A 13321-nucleotide genomic window follows, 5' to 3' on the forward strand; every position below is an offset into this window, starting at 1 on the left:
TTATACCTTCATGCAGTTTTGGTTTCCAATCCCTACTAACAATTTTGCTTCTATAATGCTTTACAGAAGCAACAATTGCATCTGTAAAGATTTATAGAACCAAAATTGTTTGTCGGGATAGCCCCAAAAAACACAGAAATGAAAATGATTTCTGTGTGTTTAAACTTTCATCTGCCTCCGTCAGTTTCTTCAAGGTATTGAAATGACCATCATAGTGGTTCCAGCTATCCTCGATTGGATCAACTCTTGCGCCACCTTATTTCTTGTAGCCTCTTTAATGCTTTGTCGAATATGCCAAGCAGAACTTCCCAAAGGCGTCCGAATACGCTGTACTCTTGAATTCTTTCCATGCACAGAGAAAAATATGACCCGCTAAAAGCTAACAGATTGCCATATTGTTTTACCTTCCATACATTTCATAAGGAAATCTTATTAAAATCAACGATTAATAAGGTTTTTTTAAGGAGATTTCTTATTATTTTTATATAGAAAATCTTATTAAAATTTGACTGAAAAGTTGATTTTTTTTGCAACTTAGCACTAGAACAAAAATCGCCATCAATATTTTCATGGCAGGTTGGTTCAGGTGGTAAGGTGGACGACTAATGATTTGAAGTCTCCAGTTCGATTCCCAGCCTGGTCATCGTATTTTTTATTTTTTTGCAGATTTTAAAACAATAAGGAAAACCCGATTGTTTTAATAAGGTTTCCTTCTTGGATGAAAACCATAGAGAAATCTTATTGTTTTTGTTCTATTTTATGTGGTCTATTTTTCTCTGTGTGTAGCTATTACAGCCGCATTATCATGATGCATTATTTTAAATCGATTTGTAACGGCTTCAACAATATTGAATCAAAGACACGGAACAAAACTCACAAATATCTTTCTCCAGTCGAAACAAAATCCACCAAAGAAAAATTATACAAAATAAAAGGGATTATTTAACGAAAAAATCAAAAGCACTAGTTCCATGTTTTTTTTTCAAATTTGTCTTTTGAAATATTTAAACCCTTAATATAAAGTGATTAAAAAAATAAATCCCACCAACAATAACCTTCAACTATCGGGTATAGTAAAAAGCTTAGATTTTACTTTTCTAAACGCAGTTTAATAGTTACAAAAAGAGACAATCATTGGTATTGTAGTTCATTATGTCACGTTTAATCAAATGAATCATATCTGGGTCAATCTTAACCTAAAATCCCAAGTAAAAACTATATTAAAATAAAACTCAAACTCTGTTAACACAACGTAAAAAACAATATACTCAACAAAACAATGTGTAGGCATGCATCTACAAGAACATTCTGATACACAATGATTCATTGTTTGGTGCATTAAACATTTTTCCACGTTCTTTAATTGAATTCTTTAAATTTCTATAAAAACTAAACTATAGTGTTAGTTTCTTTATCAATCATAACATCATTCAAGTGTAACATCTGCTAAGCTAAGGTAATTAGTTCTTAAAATAAGAAATTTAAATTTGTGATTGTGATTATTTTGTGGGCTATTTTTTTTAAGATGCGGTTAATTGTGGTGTTAATAGTTTTACTTCAATTGAAAGAATATGAACAACATCCAACTTCATATTCGAGAAATTATGAATCAAGACGACAACGTTCCATCCCACCAGGATACTATGGAAACACACCTCAAAATCAATACGGATCAGTCCAACAACTGCCTCCATTTAATAACTATCAAGGTCCCCAACAAAGTCCAGTGCCATTATCCCAACAAGATTTAACAAGACCAAATGTTCATTATCTACCACCATCCCAAGCTCAAAGACAAGTCAAATTACCTGAAAATATTGATGGATATCAATTGGTGTCAAGTGGATATCCTTCGGGATCAGATAATAATCAAGGACAACCTACTACACAACAAATCCCACAGAATTTTCAAGGAATTTCTCAACTACCATCGAGCAATCAAGCTCCTTTTCAAAATAATTACCAAATTCCTCCAAATTACTACGAAAATTCACCAGTCACAAATATTCAACCTCAATCTACTCCAAGTGATAATAATCAGCCTCTATTTCCTTACAACTTTAGACAACAAAATCAATACCAAATTCCTCCACAAAATTTTTACCAGTTACCACAGCAGCAAAATTTCCCTACCGAACTAACATCAATTCCTTCGCAAAATATTAACCCATTTGGCGGAGTAAGTCCTTCAGGTGATCTTAGCTCAAAAGTAAATAATCTTCCACAGAATACTTTGCCGTATTTCCCACAAAACCTTCCACAACCTAACTTACAAAATGGTCCTCAAGCTCCTCAACAATATGGTCCATATCAACCATATACCGTTAATCCAATTTCACCAGATATTCTGCCATATTTAAACCAACTTAACAATCCCCAAAATGGACAGAATCAGCTAAATGTTCCTCAAAATAGCCAATATCTTTCAAATCAACAAAATGGCCCCCAAAATGGCCAGTATCTTCCAAATCAATTGAACATCCCCCAAAACGGACCGTACCTTCCGAATCAATTGAATTTCCCTCAAAATGCACAGTATTTCCCCAATATTTTTCCAGCTTATGGCCCCCAGCAAACAGCAAAACAATTTGATAATTTTCAAGGTGGCGCCATCACAGCCCAGCCAGGACAGGGAAACTTTTTCAATGATGCTTTCTTCCAATTATCAAAACAACAACCACAGGCTGGACCACAAATCAACAAGGAGGGCTATCAAGTTGTCAACGAGCTAACATACAATCAAAATGGTATTTATTCTCAGCCACAACAAACAAATGCTCAAATAAACGATGAAGGTTTTCAGGTCGTTAACGAGGCTCCAATAACTCATTATGTTTCGATGGGTCAACCAAACACTAAAATCATAAACCTCAAACAACAAATCCAAACTTTCAACCCTCCTAAAAACCTATCTCCAAATAGTTACGGTTATAATGATCAAGTAAATAACAATGGAAATATTCTAATTCAATCCAAACAACCGCAAACGATATCAAATTCAGCACAAAAGCAGCAACCAGAAGTTAGTGATCTCGAGCCAAAAACAAAAGAAACATCACAAAAGAAGACACAATCACCGGATGCAGAGGGCGCTAAATGCAGTAAAGATTCTCAGCATAATGATAGTTGTGCATGTGATTTATGTAATCCATAAAAGAGAAAAACCACTCAAAAATTTCGAAATATTTTATTTACAATTCTTCAATCGAATGTTGAATTATTAAATAAAACCTTATTTCGGACTTACATGAGTACATCATTGGAAAATAATTGTTTTTTATTTTCTTTTATTTGTGTTTATAAATTGTATTTATGTGACTTTTCAAGGTTTTTACGCAAGAGTTAAATTGTCATTGTTCATTCCGTATATAAGTTTTCGGAAAAATTAAAACAAAAAAAAAAACTAGAAATTAAAAGTCACTATTGTTATTGTGTTCGCGTTTGTCTCCTTTATCAAAAACTCTTCCCTGTGCAGATTTACTGGGTTTGTTTAAATATAAACTAAAATAATTCCATTATTGAAAATTCGAAATATTAAAATAGGTAGGTACATAAAGTTTGATTCTCCTCCACAAAAATTACTTTAGAATTGCCATTCTCACATTAATATTACGAGTCAAGTTTTTGGTAACTTTAACTGATTAAGTTTATTTTATTTATTTTAATAAAAAATGATGTGATAAAAACTTGTCTAAATAATGTTTTATAAGGTATTACATGTTTTACACTCTAATGAGGCAAAAAAAAAAAAACAGGCACTTTCAACAGGTTATTGTTTGGTAGTAATTGGGAAATATTAACTTCGATACGAATGTTGAAACTTGCGATACGGTAAGCTTACTAAAGTTCCTGATTCTCAAAAAAAGAATTTAACTCGATGTAACAATCAAACACAGACTTAGTTTTTCCTTCCATTAACGCAGTTATGTCATTTATTTGTATTCCTAAAATCTGCTTGTTGTGAGGCGGCTATAAGGGCTATGTGAAGAGGGCACCCAAATCCTTAATTTTTTTGAAACCTGCATGATTCGTTAGGTTAGCCCAAGGTTCTAAAATTATAACGGAATTATTTTTTTAACGTAAAAAAACACACAACATAGCCAATTTTTTTCTTTATTCCTTCATTTTTTCAAAAGAAACAAAAACTTTTTTGAAGTGAAAACTTCTTTAGTATCGTAGTGATTTGAAACAAGATGAAACGAAAACGCGACACGAACATTCAACTTGTTATAACTTTGTTTTAATAGATAGATGAATGAAATTTGTACTGTAGATAGGTAATTAAATAAACTATAAATGTAGAAATTTCAATTAATTTCATATTCAAAATTCTGAGATAACGGTAAAAACATGTTCTTTTTCTACACCTTTCATTTGATATATCACAATTAACTGTACGAGCTCTACAAGTAACACAATATTAAATTGAAAAACTTGAAAAATACCTCAATACACCTGTGGAGATCTGTTAACGATGACCAGTGTAGGAAGTACCGTAATCTCAGCTTGAAATTTCGACATAGTTGGCTTTAAAAAATTCTTATTTTTTTTTTCTAGGCATGGTAGAAATATGATTCATACGTCATATAAAAGGTGAAATAACCTTTCAGATATTAAATTTACTATAGGTTGTCATTTAAAAAAATATATTTAATGGTGTTAAAAGAGAAAAAAGATTGATTTTTTTGCTTTTTTTGATGAAAAGTGATTTGGTTTGAAATACATAAAATAAGCTCTTTTTGTAGATGTTGTATAGACATGGACGATATAAATATTTTGAGCTGAAACAATAAGTTTTCAGATGATATAAAATTAATATAGGTTGTCATATAAAAAACATGTATTTAACGGAGATAGAATCAAAAATAGGTAGATTTTTTCTTTTTTTTTGCAAGAAACAATTTTTTTTAAGGTTTCACTTCTAGCACGTGTGAATTGCACACATGAACTTTTTTTTTATATCAGAAACTAAAAAAAATATGATTTTTTTTTTTTCTGTGAAAAATACATTAGTTAGAAACCGTGGTTTTTATGCCCAATGTTAGCACAGGATATCCCAACAGCTTAAAAATTATAGAAGCATTATTTTTTGTTCAACTGAAAAAAAGTACGCATACACCACAGTAACCTTTTTAATTTAAAATATAGAAAAAGTAGATCCACTAGTGTGGGCACTGCCCCTCAAATGTTATTTATTTGACTTAGGGCCAATTTTTCAATAGTCCTCAGTTAGAGCTTATTCCTAGGAATAAAAGTTTTTTTTTTATATTGACATTTATTCTTCTGATAGTCTAACTGACGATTACAAAATTAAGGCTTAGAATTCTTACTTTATTGAATGTAGTACATACATAACATTCGTGTTAAGAAGCTTAAGTTGATTTGTTTTATTTAACCTTAAAAGCCACAAAACACAAATATTTTTTTTTAAATCATTAATTTTTTGGCTTGCCATATGAGCACCTAGATAGAAACGCTACATGCTTAGTTAGTAGGTATAATATATCAAAACTTTTTTCAAAAGTAACAACAAATATAAAATGGTCTTTGAGGTTATTTCTTTTTCAGTACACAAATAGTAAAACCTTTAAACACTTTTTTTCGTTAGCCCACTCTTAGTTCAAAAATTATGATAAAAAGAACTTTTTTTCAAACTACCATAACCTCTTAAAAATCTAAATTTGTTTTTTTTTCGTTTAAAAATTCGGTGAACTCTTTATTTTTGTATACTGATTTAAAAAACAACTTAAAATCAAAGAAAACCACCATGGTTCAACTATTTTTCGGAATGATTTTGCGTTGAAGACGAAAATTTTAAAATCAAAGTAGAACATCGTTAGTTTAAAGTGGTTTACCGTTATAAAACATTTTTAAATCAAAGTTGTTTCAACTTTAAAAAAAAAGCATCAATTTATTAAAAAAAAGAAAAAATGGGCAGCTGCTTGGGATCGAACCTACAACTCTTGGGTTACTAGACGAATGCTTTACCAACGTGCTATATCACTGTTGAAAATTGGAGTGATAAAATGCAACAAAAGCTGAAGTCCGACAAAAAATAAAAAAATTTCTTACGTTGTTTCAATTTTATTTTGAAGAAGTTTCATGTAAATTTTTTCAACATTAAATCAACGTCGAACATTTTACATTTTACGTTTCGTTTTTTCCCTCAGTGATTTTGTCGATCATCAACAAAATATTTATATTGTAGGAATCTACCCCAAACAGAACCAATAAACACAATCCGATATTGAACACTTAGTAGGTATATTGCATTTTTGAATGATTTTTACATAAATTTTATACAATTCTCAAATGTTTTGTTTTTAGTTTTGTAATATCTCACTTAAATTATCATGCAAACTTTGTACAGTATCTAAACATTTAACATATTCTTATTTATTTTGAGTTTTTGTAAGTGTTTAATTATTGGGCAGTGACTTTTCAAAAGGGGATAAAAACATTTTTGGCCATTTCTCAGAAAATCGAAAAAATCCAAAAGCAAACTTGAGATTTTTCATACGATTTTCAGTTTTCATAAATTTTCAAAGCATCCATACCATGCCATTTTGAGGGGTTAGCCTTCTTAAGATTAATTAACAAAGCCTCTAAATGTATCATTGTCTTAAAAGAACATCTCTGCCTAGCCGTTCGAATTCGGTGGTAAATTCTAGATCATTTCCATTCTAGCAATATGAGGGAAAAAACAATTTAAAATCAACGTAGACGATATTTTTTTTTAAATCAAAGTAGAACAAAGTTAGTTTTTAAGTGGTTTTCAAACATAACACACATTAATTAAAGTTGTTTCAACTAGCAGCCATGGAGATCAATCCCACAATCACTGTTGTAAAATTAGTGTGATTAACTGCAACTAAATCTGAAGTCTGATGATAACACTAGTTTACAAGGGTTTTGTTGCCGAAACAAAAATATACATTTATGAAGGTTTACGGTGTGCTAAACTAGACTCTGAAAAAATTAACCAGCTCCCGTTTTTTAAATATTACATTTAGAAAATACAAATGGGAGTTGTTATAGTCACTAGACCTTGCTCCTGCATATTGTGTCGTGTCACAAATTAATTTATTTTGAACCCAGTACATTTTGAACTTAAAAAAAATAGAAAATAGAATATAATTGGTTTAGTTTAGAGACGAACTTAGGTCGGAGGGTCGCGGATTGTTGCATGCCACTTTCGGTCTTATAGAATTCATCAACCCTATTTAAAACTATGGAGCGTGGATGAATTCCGAATTCACAATTCAAATAGAATAACTTCTACATGACAATGAGAGCTTTCAGATAGAGACGTTAAATAATTTACTTATAGTCTTTTCTAATTTAATTACAATGTAATGCCCTGGCCATTACTGTTTTGTATGGACTTGGGTTTACTAATAAAGTTACTGTTCAATTCTATTCTTTGTTCATATTATAGTGGAGTAACTAAAGCTTAGATTTTGATGATCTTTTTTTTCAAACGTCGGTAATACTTTAAGGTCTATAGATTAAAAACACAAACACAAAAAAAATATTTGAACACAACGGCAACACCTACAATATTTAAAAATACATTTTTAAAAAGCTAGAAGCTAAGTCATATTTGTAAAATTAAAATTACGTTAATTAAAGTAAGGGCTTTTGAAAGAATGGTAACTGAACTCAGATTTTTGAAAAAAAAAAATTATTGAAAAAATTTTAACATGTCGTTTTTAAAACTTTTTCGTAATATAAAATGCATTTATTTTCATTTATTTTTTTTGGCCGCATTTATTATGATTGGAAATTATAAAATGAAATGTCAATATGTATTACGGTTTATGAAAAAAAAAAATAAAAATTATTTCATTTTCGAAGAACTTTTTTTAATAGAAGTTTTGAAAAAAAATGTAACTTATTTTTTTTTAAAGTTCAACATCTAAATATAAAATTATATTTTATTCATTTAATAACCCTTACTGTTGAAAGTTAAATAGCAAAAATTTAAAGTTCTTATTTACCAAAGTCTTTGTGAAAATTAATTATTTTAATGCAAAAATTCAGTTTTTATCAAAAAAAAAACCCATTGAAATTGAAGTAATTTTTAATTTTTTTTTTTTCAAAGTGTGATATATTATATATATTACCTTTTCTGCTTGAAAATTCAACTGATAATATTTCTGGCCAAAAATTTTTTTAAAATAAATTCATATTTTATTAGAAAAAGTTTGGAAAAAAGTCATTTTAAATTTTGTTAATAAAATTTTTTTTTTAATTCTGAGTTTAAGGACCACTTTTTCAAAAACTCTTTATTAAATTTAGTGGATTAAAATTTAAGAGATAAGAATAAGCTCCTGGCTTTTTAAAAATGTATTTTAAAATATTTTAGGTGTTGCCGTTGTTTTCAAAATATTTTTTTTGTGTTTGGAGTCAGATTGTGATAAAATTGCATTTATCGCTTGAACGATGGAAGATTGTCCCTTACTACCTTATATTTTAATTTTAAAAAACAAAACGGCAACATCGGCAATTTGTATTCTATAGACTTTAAAGTATTTTTAATTACCTACGTTAAAAAAAAAAATCGTCAAAATCAGAGCTGTTCGGCCGGGTTCAATAATAAAATTTGCTTTAGTTACTCTAATTAGCCATGTTTTATTGTCCCCGTGATCCAAATCAGATCATTTTATTTAGGTATTTCCGCTACAACAAAAGTATCCGATATTGAACACTTATAGGTTTTCGCTTTGTTGTTGTAACACAAATACAAACACTGATATTATTTAAAAAATGTTGTCAATTTTAGTTTTTTTTTTCGAATAAAACACTCTTTATATTGTAATTTTTTTCCTTTTTCGTTTATATTGTGCTATTTGTTCTTGTTCTTGCTCTCATCCAGTCTATCAATTCTACTACACTTATACAACAAAAGTATAAATATAAACAAAAAAAATATTTATATATAGATAAAAAACATTTTATATAAAAAAGTATAAAAAAAAAATAATACATAATTATTATTAGTAAAAAAATATATAGAATAAGAGAAAATGATTATACAAAGTAGTATTAACAAAATGCAATGCAATGACAGTTGTTGTTGTTGTTTTTGTTGTTGGTGTTGCTAATGTTTATGAGAAAAGAAACTAGAAAAATTGAATCTAAATAGAAATAGAGTTATAGTTGGCTAAATAAGAAGAATAGTGATGCAACAGTGCGTGTAGTTTAGCTTTTAATGCAAACCAGCTTGCTGTTGTTGTTGCTGCTGTGAGATCAACTGTGAACCCAGCTGGTCAATTTGTGCAGATCCCGGTGTAATGGATGCCAAGGATTGACGACTTAGAGCTAAAGTGATTGGTGCCTGGTATGGTGATGGTTCATGTCGGACATTAGCATTGAATCCGAGAAGGGGATCTGAGGAGTATTCCACAACACGACGGTTGCCATCGGGTTCGATTAGGGAATAACGGCCACGAACTTGATCGCCTTCACGGATTTCTTGCTGATCCTTGATGTCGCCAGTGCCAACGTCATGAACTGAGTAACGGAATTCGTATTGAGCTGGACTGGATCTCAGTTCGTCTGGATGTGGTCCGGCTTGAAGGACCAACGTTTGAGGTTGCTCTTGAATCAGTTGTTGCTGTTGTTGTTGCAGTTGTAATATTCCGGCGTTGGCACAAGCTACAACAGTGGCAAGGATGACTACACACTATAAAAAAAAAAAAATAGTGTTAAACTGAAGCCTTTTAAGTTATTATAATCTTTTTTACCTTAAAGACCATGGTTGCTAAGTTATGGATCTCGGTTTTGGTTGAGGATGTTAACTAAAAGCTGATGATTGACTGAATGATACTTCTTGGAACTGTCACATTTGCTTTTATACTCGTTGAATTGTCACCACATATCAGATGTTTGCCAGAGAGAGATCTTGGGCAATGTCTTGAGGCATAATAGGAAATGTAAGATGATACCCTTTAAGGTTTATGCCCTTTTTTTCTTCTTTATAGCTTCTTTTGCATCTTAGGACGTCGTCATTGGTAGTCTATTTTTACATTTGTATGCGCACAATTGTTCATGACACAATCCCACAGAATCGCGCATAGTTACACCCCAACTATGAGAAATATTTATATTTTTTTTTTTTCTTTTTCATTCTTCGGCGCCAAATGACACCAACATTACTGGCTTCAGTGGTGAAAGTAAATCTATTGGATTTAATATTTTTTTTTTAACTCAGAGAATAGAAATTTTTGTTTAATTTAAAAATTAACATTTTTCTTCTTTATTTACAACATTTAGATTGGCTTATTTTTATAACAGATATTTTAGGACAGATATACATTTACAGTTATAAGTTTTAATTTTAATTTTTGATATATCACAGAAAAACGATTCGCTCGCAACTTCTTGCTTTTTATAGTTCTGTTTAGATTTTTTCGGGGTCTTTTCGAGATATTTTAAATTCAGTTGTTGTCAAATGATAAGAGATTATCAAAATTCTGTTCAGAAATTGTATTTAATGCAACAAATTTATATATCTAAGACCTCAAAAATATAAACAGATTAATTAGCCAGTCAAATAAGGTTAGAAAATAAACGATCATTTCCATGGTACGTTAGAAGACCATTTCGCATGTGTCAAATGTCATAAGAGCTAGGCTACATGTTTTCAAAGCTGCACTTAAGCACTTTCATACTGTAGAAAATTGGAAGTGATATTTAATGCAACTTAAAACCTTAGAAATGGTACCCCTTTTAAGAACAATTAGATTTGAATATTTTGCCCCACGCAAACTCATAAAATTACGCTCCAGAAGGTCTTTTGGTGAGTGGAGGACTAAGATAAACCATTTAAAACCATAGAAGAAAATAGAAGAAAATAGTCGCCATCCACAAAAAAAACAATCTCTGATGAGGGCTCAATTTAATTTTTGTGGGACAAGTTTCTCACCGAATCCAACACTTCAATATGTCACAACACAACTGCAACTTTTCTTTAAATATTCAACTGTGAAAAAAATATTTTGAAAAATTTATTATTTAGTGAAGCAAGCTTAAAATAAAAATCTCTGAGCCCTCAGAGATCTCTCTTTGTGGGACGCGCCTAATTCTAAGATTGTTTTTTCTCAGTGTCAGAAAATTCAAAACATGGAAGAACTGAGTTTCGAAACTTTTGACACTCTCCGACCAACAAATATGAAAATAATTTCAAAGAGGGTGAAGAGAGGTAAGTAAGTTCTGTTTCATAGGTAAATGATAAAGAAAAACAGAAATGCATCTTAGAAGTTCATTCTCCGACAGTTTCAAAATATAATTGGAGAACCATAAAATTCAAGCTTATAATCTAAGTCTTTTACGCAGATTGCGCTAAATTTAAACTCTAATACAAAATTTTCTTCAAATTTTAGCAGAGCTAAAATTAAGCTGAGAATTTTAGCCAGAAGGTACGCAGTACCAACTTAAAAATCAAAAACCACCTACTGTCGAAGTTTAATAAAATTCACAGATAAAAATTTGTAAATACAATCTTTTTAAATTGTTCAACAGTTTCAAATGTTTTTAGAACACATTCATCATCTCCGGGAACTGGGATCCAAGATAACACAAATTTCTATAGTATTCTTCAAAAAATTCATACTTCAAAATTTAGCTAGAAACTTTGGAGAGATACAATATCTCCAAAAAAATAAAATCTCAATAGGATAAAATCTCCACAAAATGTTTGACCCCATGGACAAAATCTTCAATAAATAATTTTTTCTCCAACTTTCTCCAAATTCCCAAAAATCTCCAAATAGCAAAAACAAAACCGGTATAGAATGAGAAAAAACCACTTAAATTCAAAGTAAAATCAGAATTTAACCCAACAATTTTAAAATCATAAAGGTTCCTCTTTAAAAACGCAACATAAAAAAAATAATTTATGTAAACAACCGTGATTTGAACCTTCATTATTTGACCTAATATTCATATGCCTTAACCATCAAGTTGAACTAAGCATAATGTTTGACGTTAGTAGTTATCGAGGCTTACAATTAAATAGGTATGAGTGAAAAAAGGTCTTTCCAAAATGAAAATACACAACTTGCGCATCTGAAATTTTGAGATTTTCTCTCGGAGATTTTTTTTTTTAGATTTTTTCCTGGAGATTTTGTGTTTAACCAGGTCTGTCTTTTGGATTTCGGCTTTTGGGATTACGGGTTTTGATCATTCATCATCATCACCAACCCTAGAAACTTAGCTGATGTTTGAGAAAAAGTTGAGATTAAATTTAGCTCGATCTACGTATACCAGGGCTTAGACTTTTTGAAATGTAAACTTGACAAATTTTTCAAATAATTGGAAGACCAAAAAAATCGTTCTTCACTCGAAAACACAAGCAAAAATTTTAAGTATATAGATTTTATCAAAATTTATTAAATACTAAAAAAATGGAGCAAAAAATTAGTTTTTTTTTCATTTAAACAGGGCTAGCCCTTTAAAAAAATCATACCCCTCCTCTTGAAAAAAATATTTACTAGTAAAATTCTTCAAATTATGCTCTTTTTATTTTTTTTTTTTCATTCATTTTCATGAGCTCAAAGGAATAGAATAAATAGAGTTTCTATTATCAAAATGGACTTATGATTTCTTTAACACTTATTCCTACCTCTGATCCCACGAGCTAAGTAACTCTACGGTCGCCGTCGCTTGGATTATATATAAGAATGCAAAAAATCGGCTAACTTGTAACGCAAGGTTTTATTGTCGAAAATTCTCAGATGTCCAAAGAAATTTTTTGTTCTCATAAAGAAAAGTGAATGTGAACAATTTGTTGTTTAAACTCTTTCATTCGCAGTCAACTTATAATTTTTACAAATTTTTTACGTACATCGTGGAGCGATGGTTATTGCGATGGACTATTGTCAAAGGTTTGGGTTCAATTCCCAAATTTCCATTACCTTAAAAAAAAAAACTAAAAAGATTTCTTCAAAGAGAGTTAGGTTAGGTTAAATGGGCTGACAGTTGATTTTGTTACCGTCACACTTAGATCAATGTAGATCCCTTGTGATACCCTGAAGTATTGTAACTTCATGAAAAAGTGTTAACCTATGAATGCTATGGTTGTTCGAGCCATTTGGAGGACTTAGTTCAGTAGGCTATTGCCTGATAGTTCCGATAGTTCTTCTAATTCATTAAAGAAGTAGTTTCCTAAGAATTTTTTCCTAGTGCGACAGAGTGCTGGGCAGTGACAGAGGAAGTGAACAGTGTTTTCCTGTTCGTCCTCATTGCCGCAGCCTCTGCATAGATCATCCGTACTAAGCCCCATTTTCTTTTTGTAGTATCCTAGTAGGTTATGTCC

General features: G+C 30.5%; 2 protein-coding genes across 2 annotated transcripts; one reads left to right on the forward strand and one right to left on the reverse strand.

The window, feature by feature from the left end:
* The first annotated feature begins 1408 nt into the window (after positions 1-1408).
* Positions 1409-3270, forward strand: LOC129915601 (GATA zinc finger domain-containing protein 14-like). The gene is made up of 2 exons (XM_055995218.1): positions 1409-1456; positions 1526-3270. Exon 2 carries the CDS (start codon positions 1526-1528, stop codon positions 3152-3154), a length of 1629 nt encoding a protein of 542 aa, XP_055851193.1. The 5' UTR covers positions 1409-1456; the 3' UTR covers positions 3155-3270.
* Positions 3271-9064: 5794 nt separating this feature from the next.
* LOC129915886 (cuticle protein 7) lies at positions 9065-10166 on the reverse strand. Its single transcript, XM_055995584.1, has 2 exons — positions 9750-10166; positions 9065-9688 (listed from the first exon to the last, which is right to left on the reverse strand). The coding sequence occupies exons 1-2, from the start codon at positions 9759-9761 to the stop codon at positions 9212-9214; spliced, it is 489 nt and encodes a 162-aa protein (XP_055851559.1). The 5' UTR covers positions 9762-10166; the 3' UTR covers positions 9065-9211.
* Positions 10167-13321: the final 3155 nt, after the last annotated feature.

This window comes from Episyrphus balteatus, chromosome 3 (assembly GCF_945859705.1).
Source record: "Episyrphus balteatus chromosome 3, idEpiBalt1.1, whole genome shotgun sequence".
NCBI lineage: Eukaryota > Metazoa > Arthropoda > Insecta > Diptera > Syrphidae > Episyrphus > Episyrphus balteatus.

Bases quoted from the DNA above. Each gene is read 5' to 3' on its own strand.
- LOC129915601 (XM_055995218.1), top strand. From the start codon at position 1,526: ATGCGGTTAATTGTGGTGTTAATAGTTTTACTTCAATTGAAAGAATAT.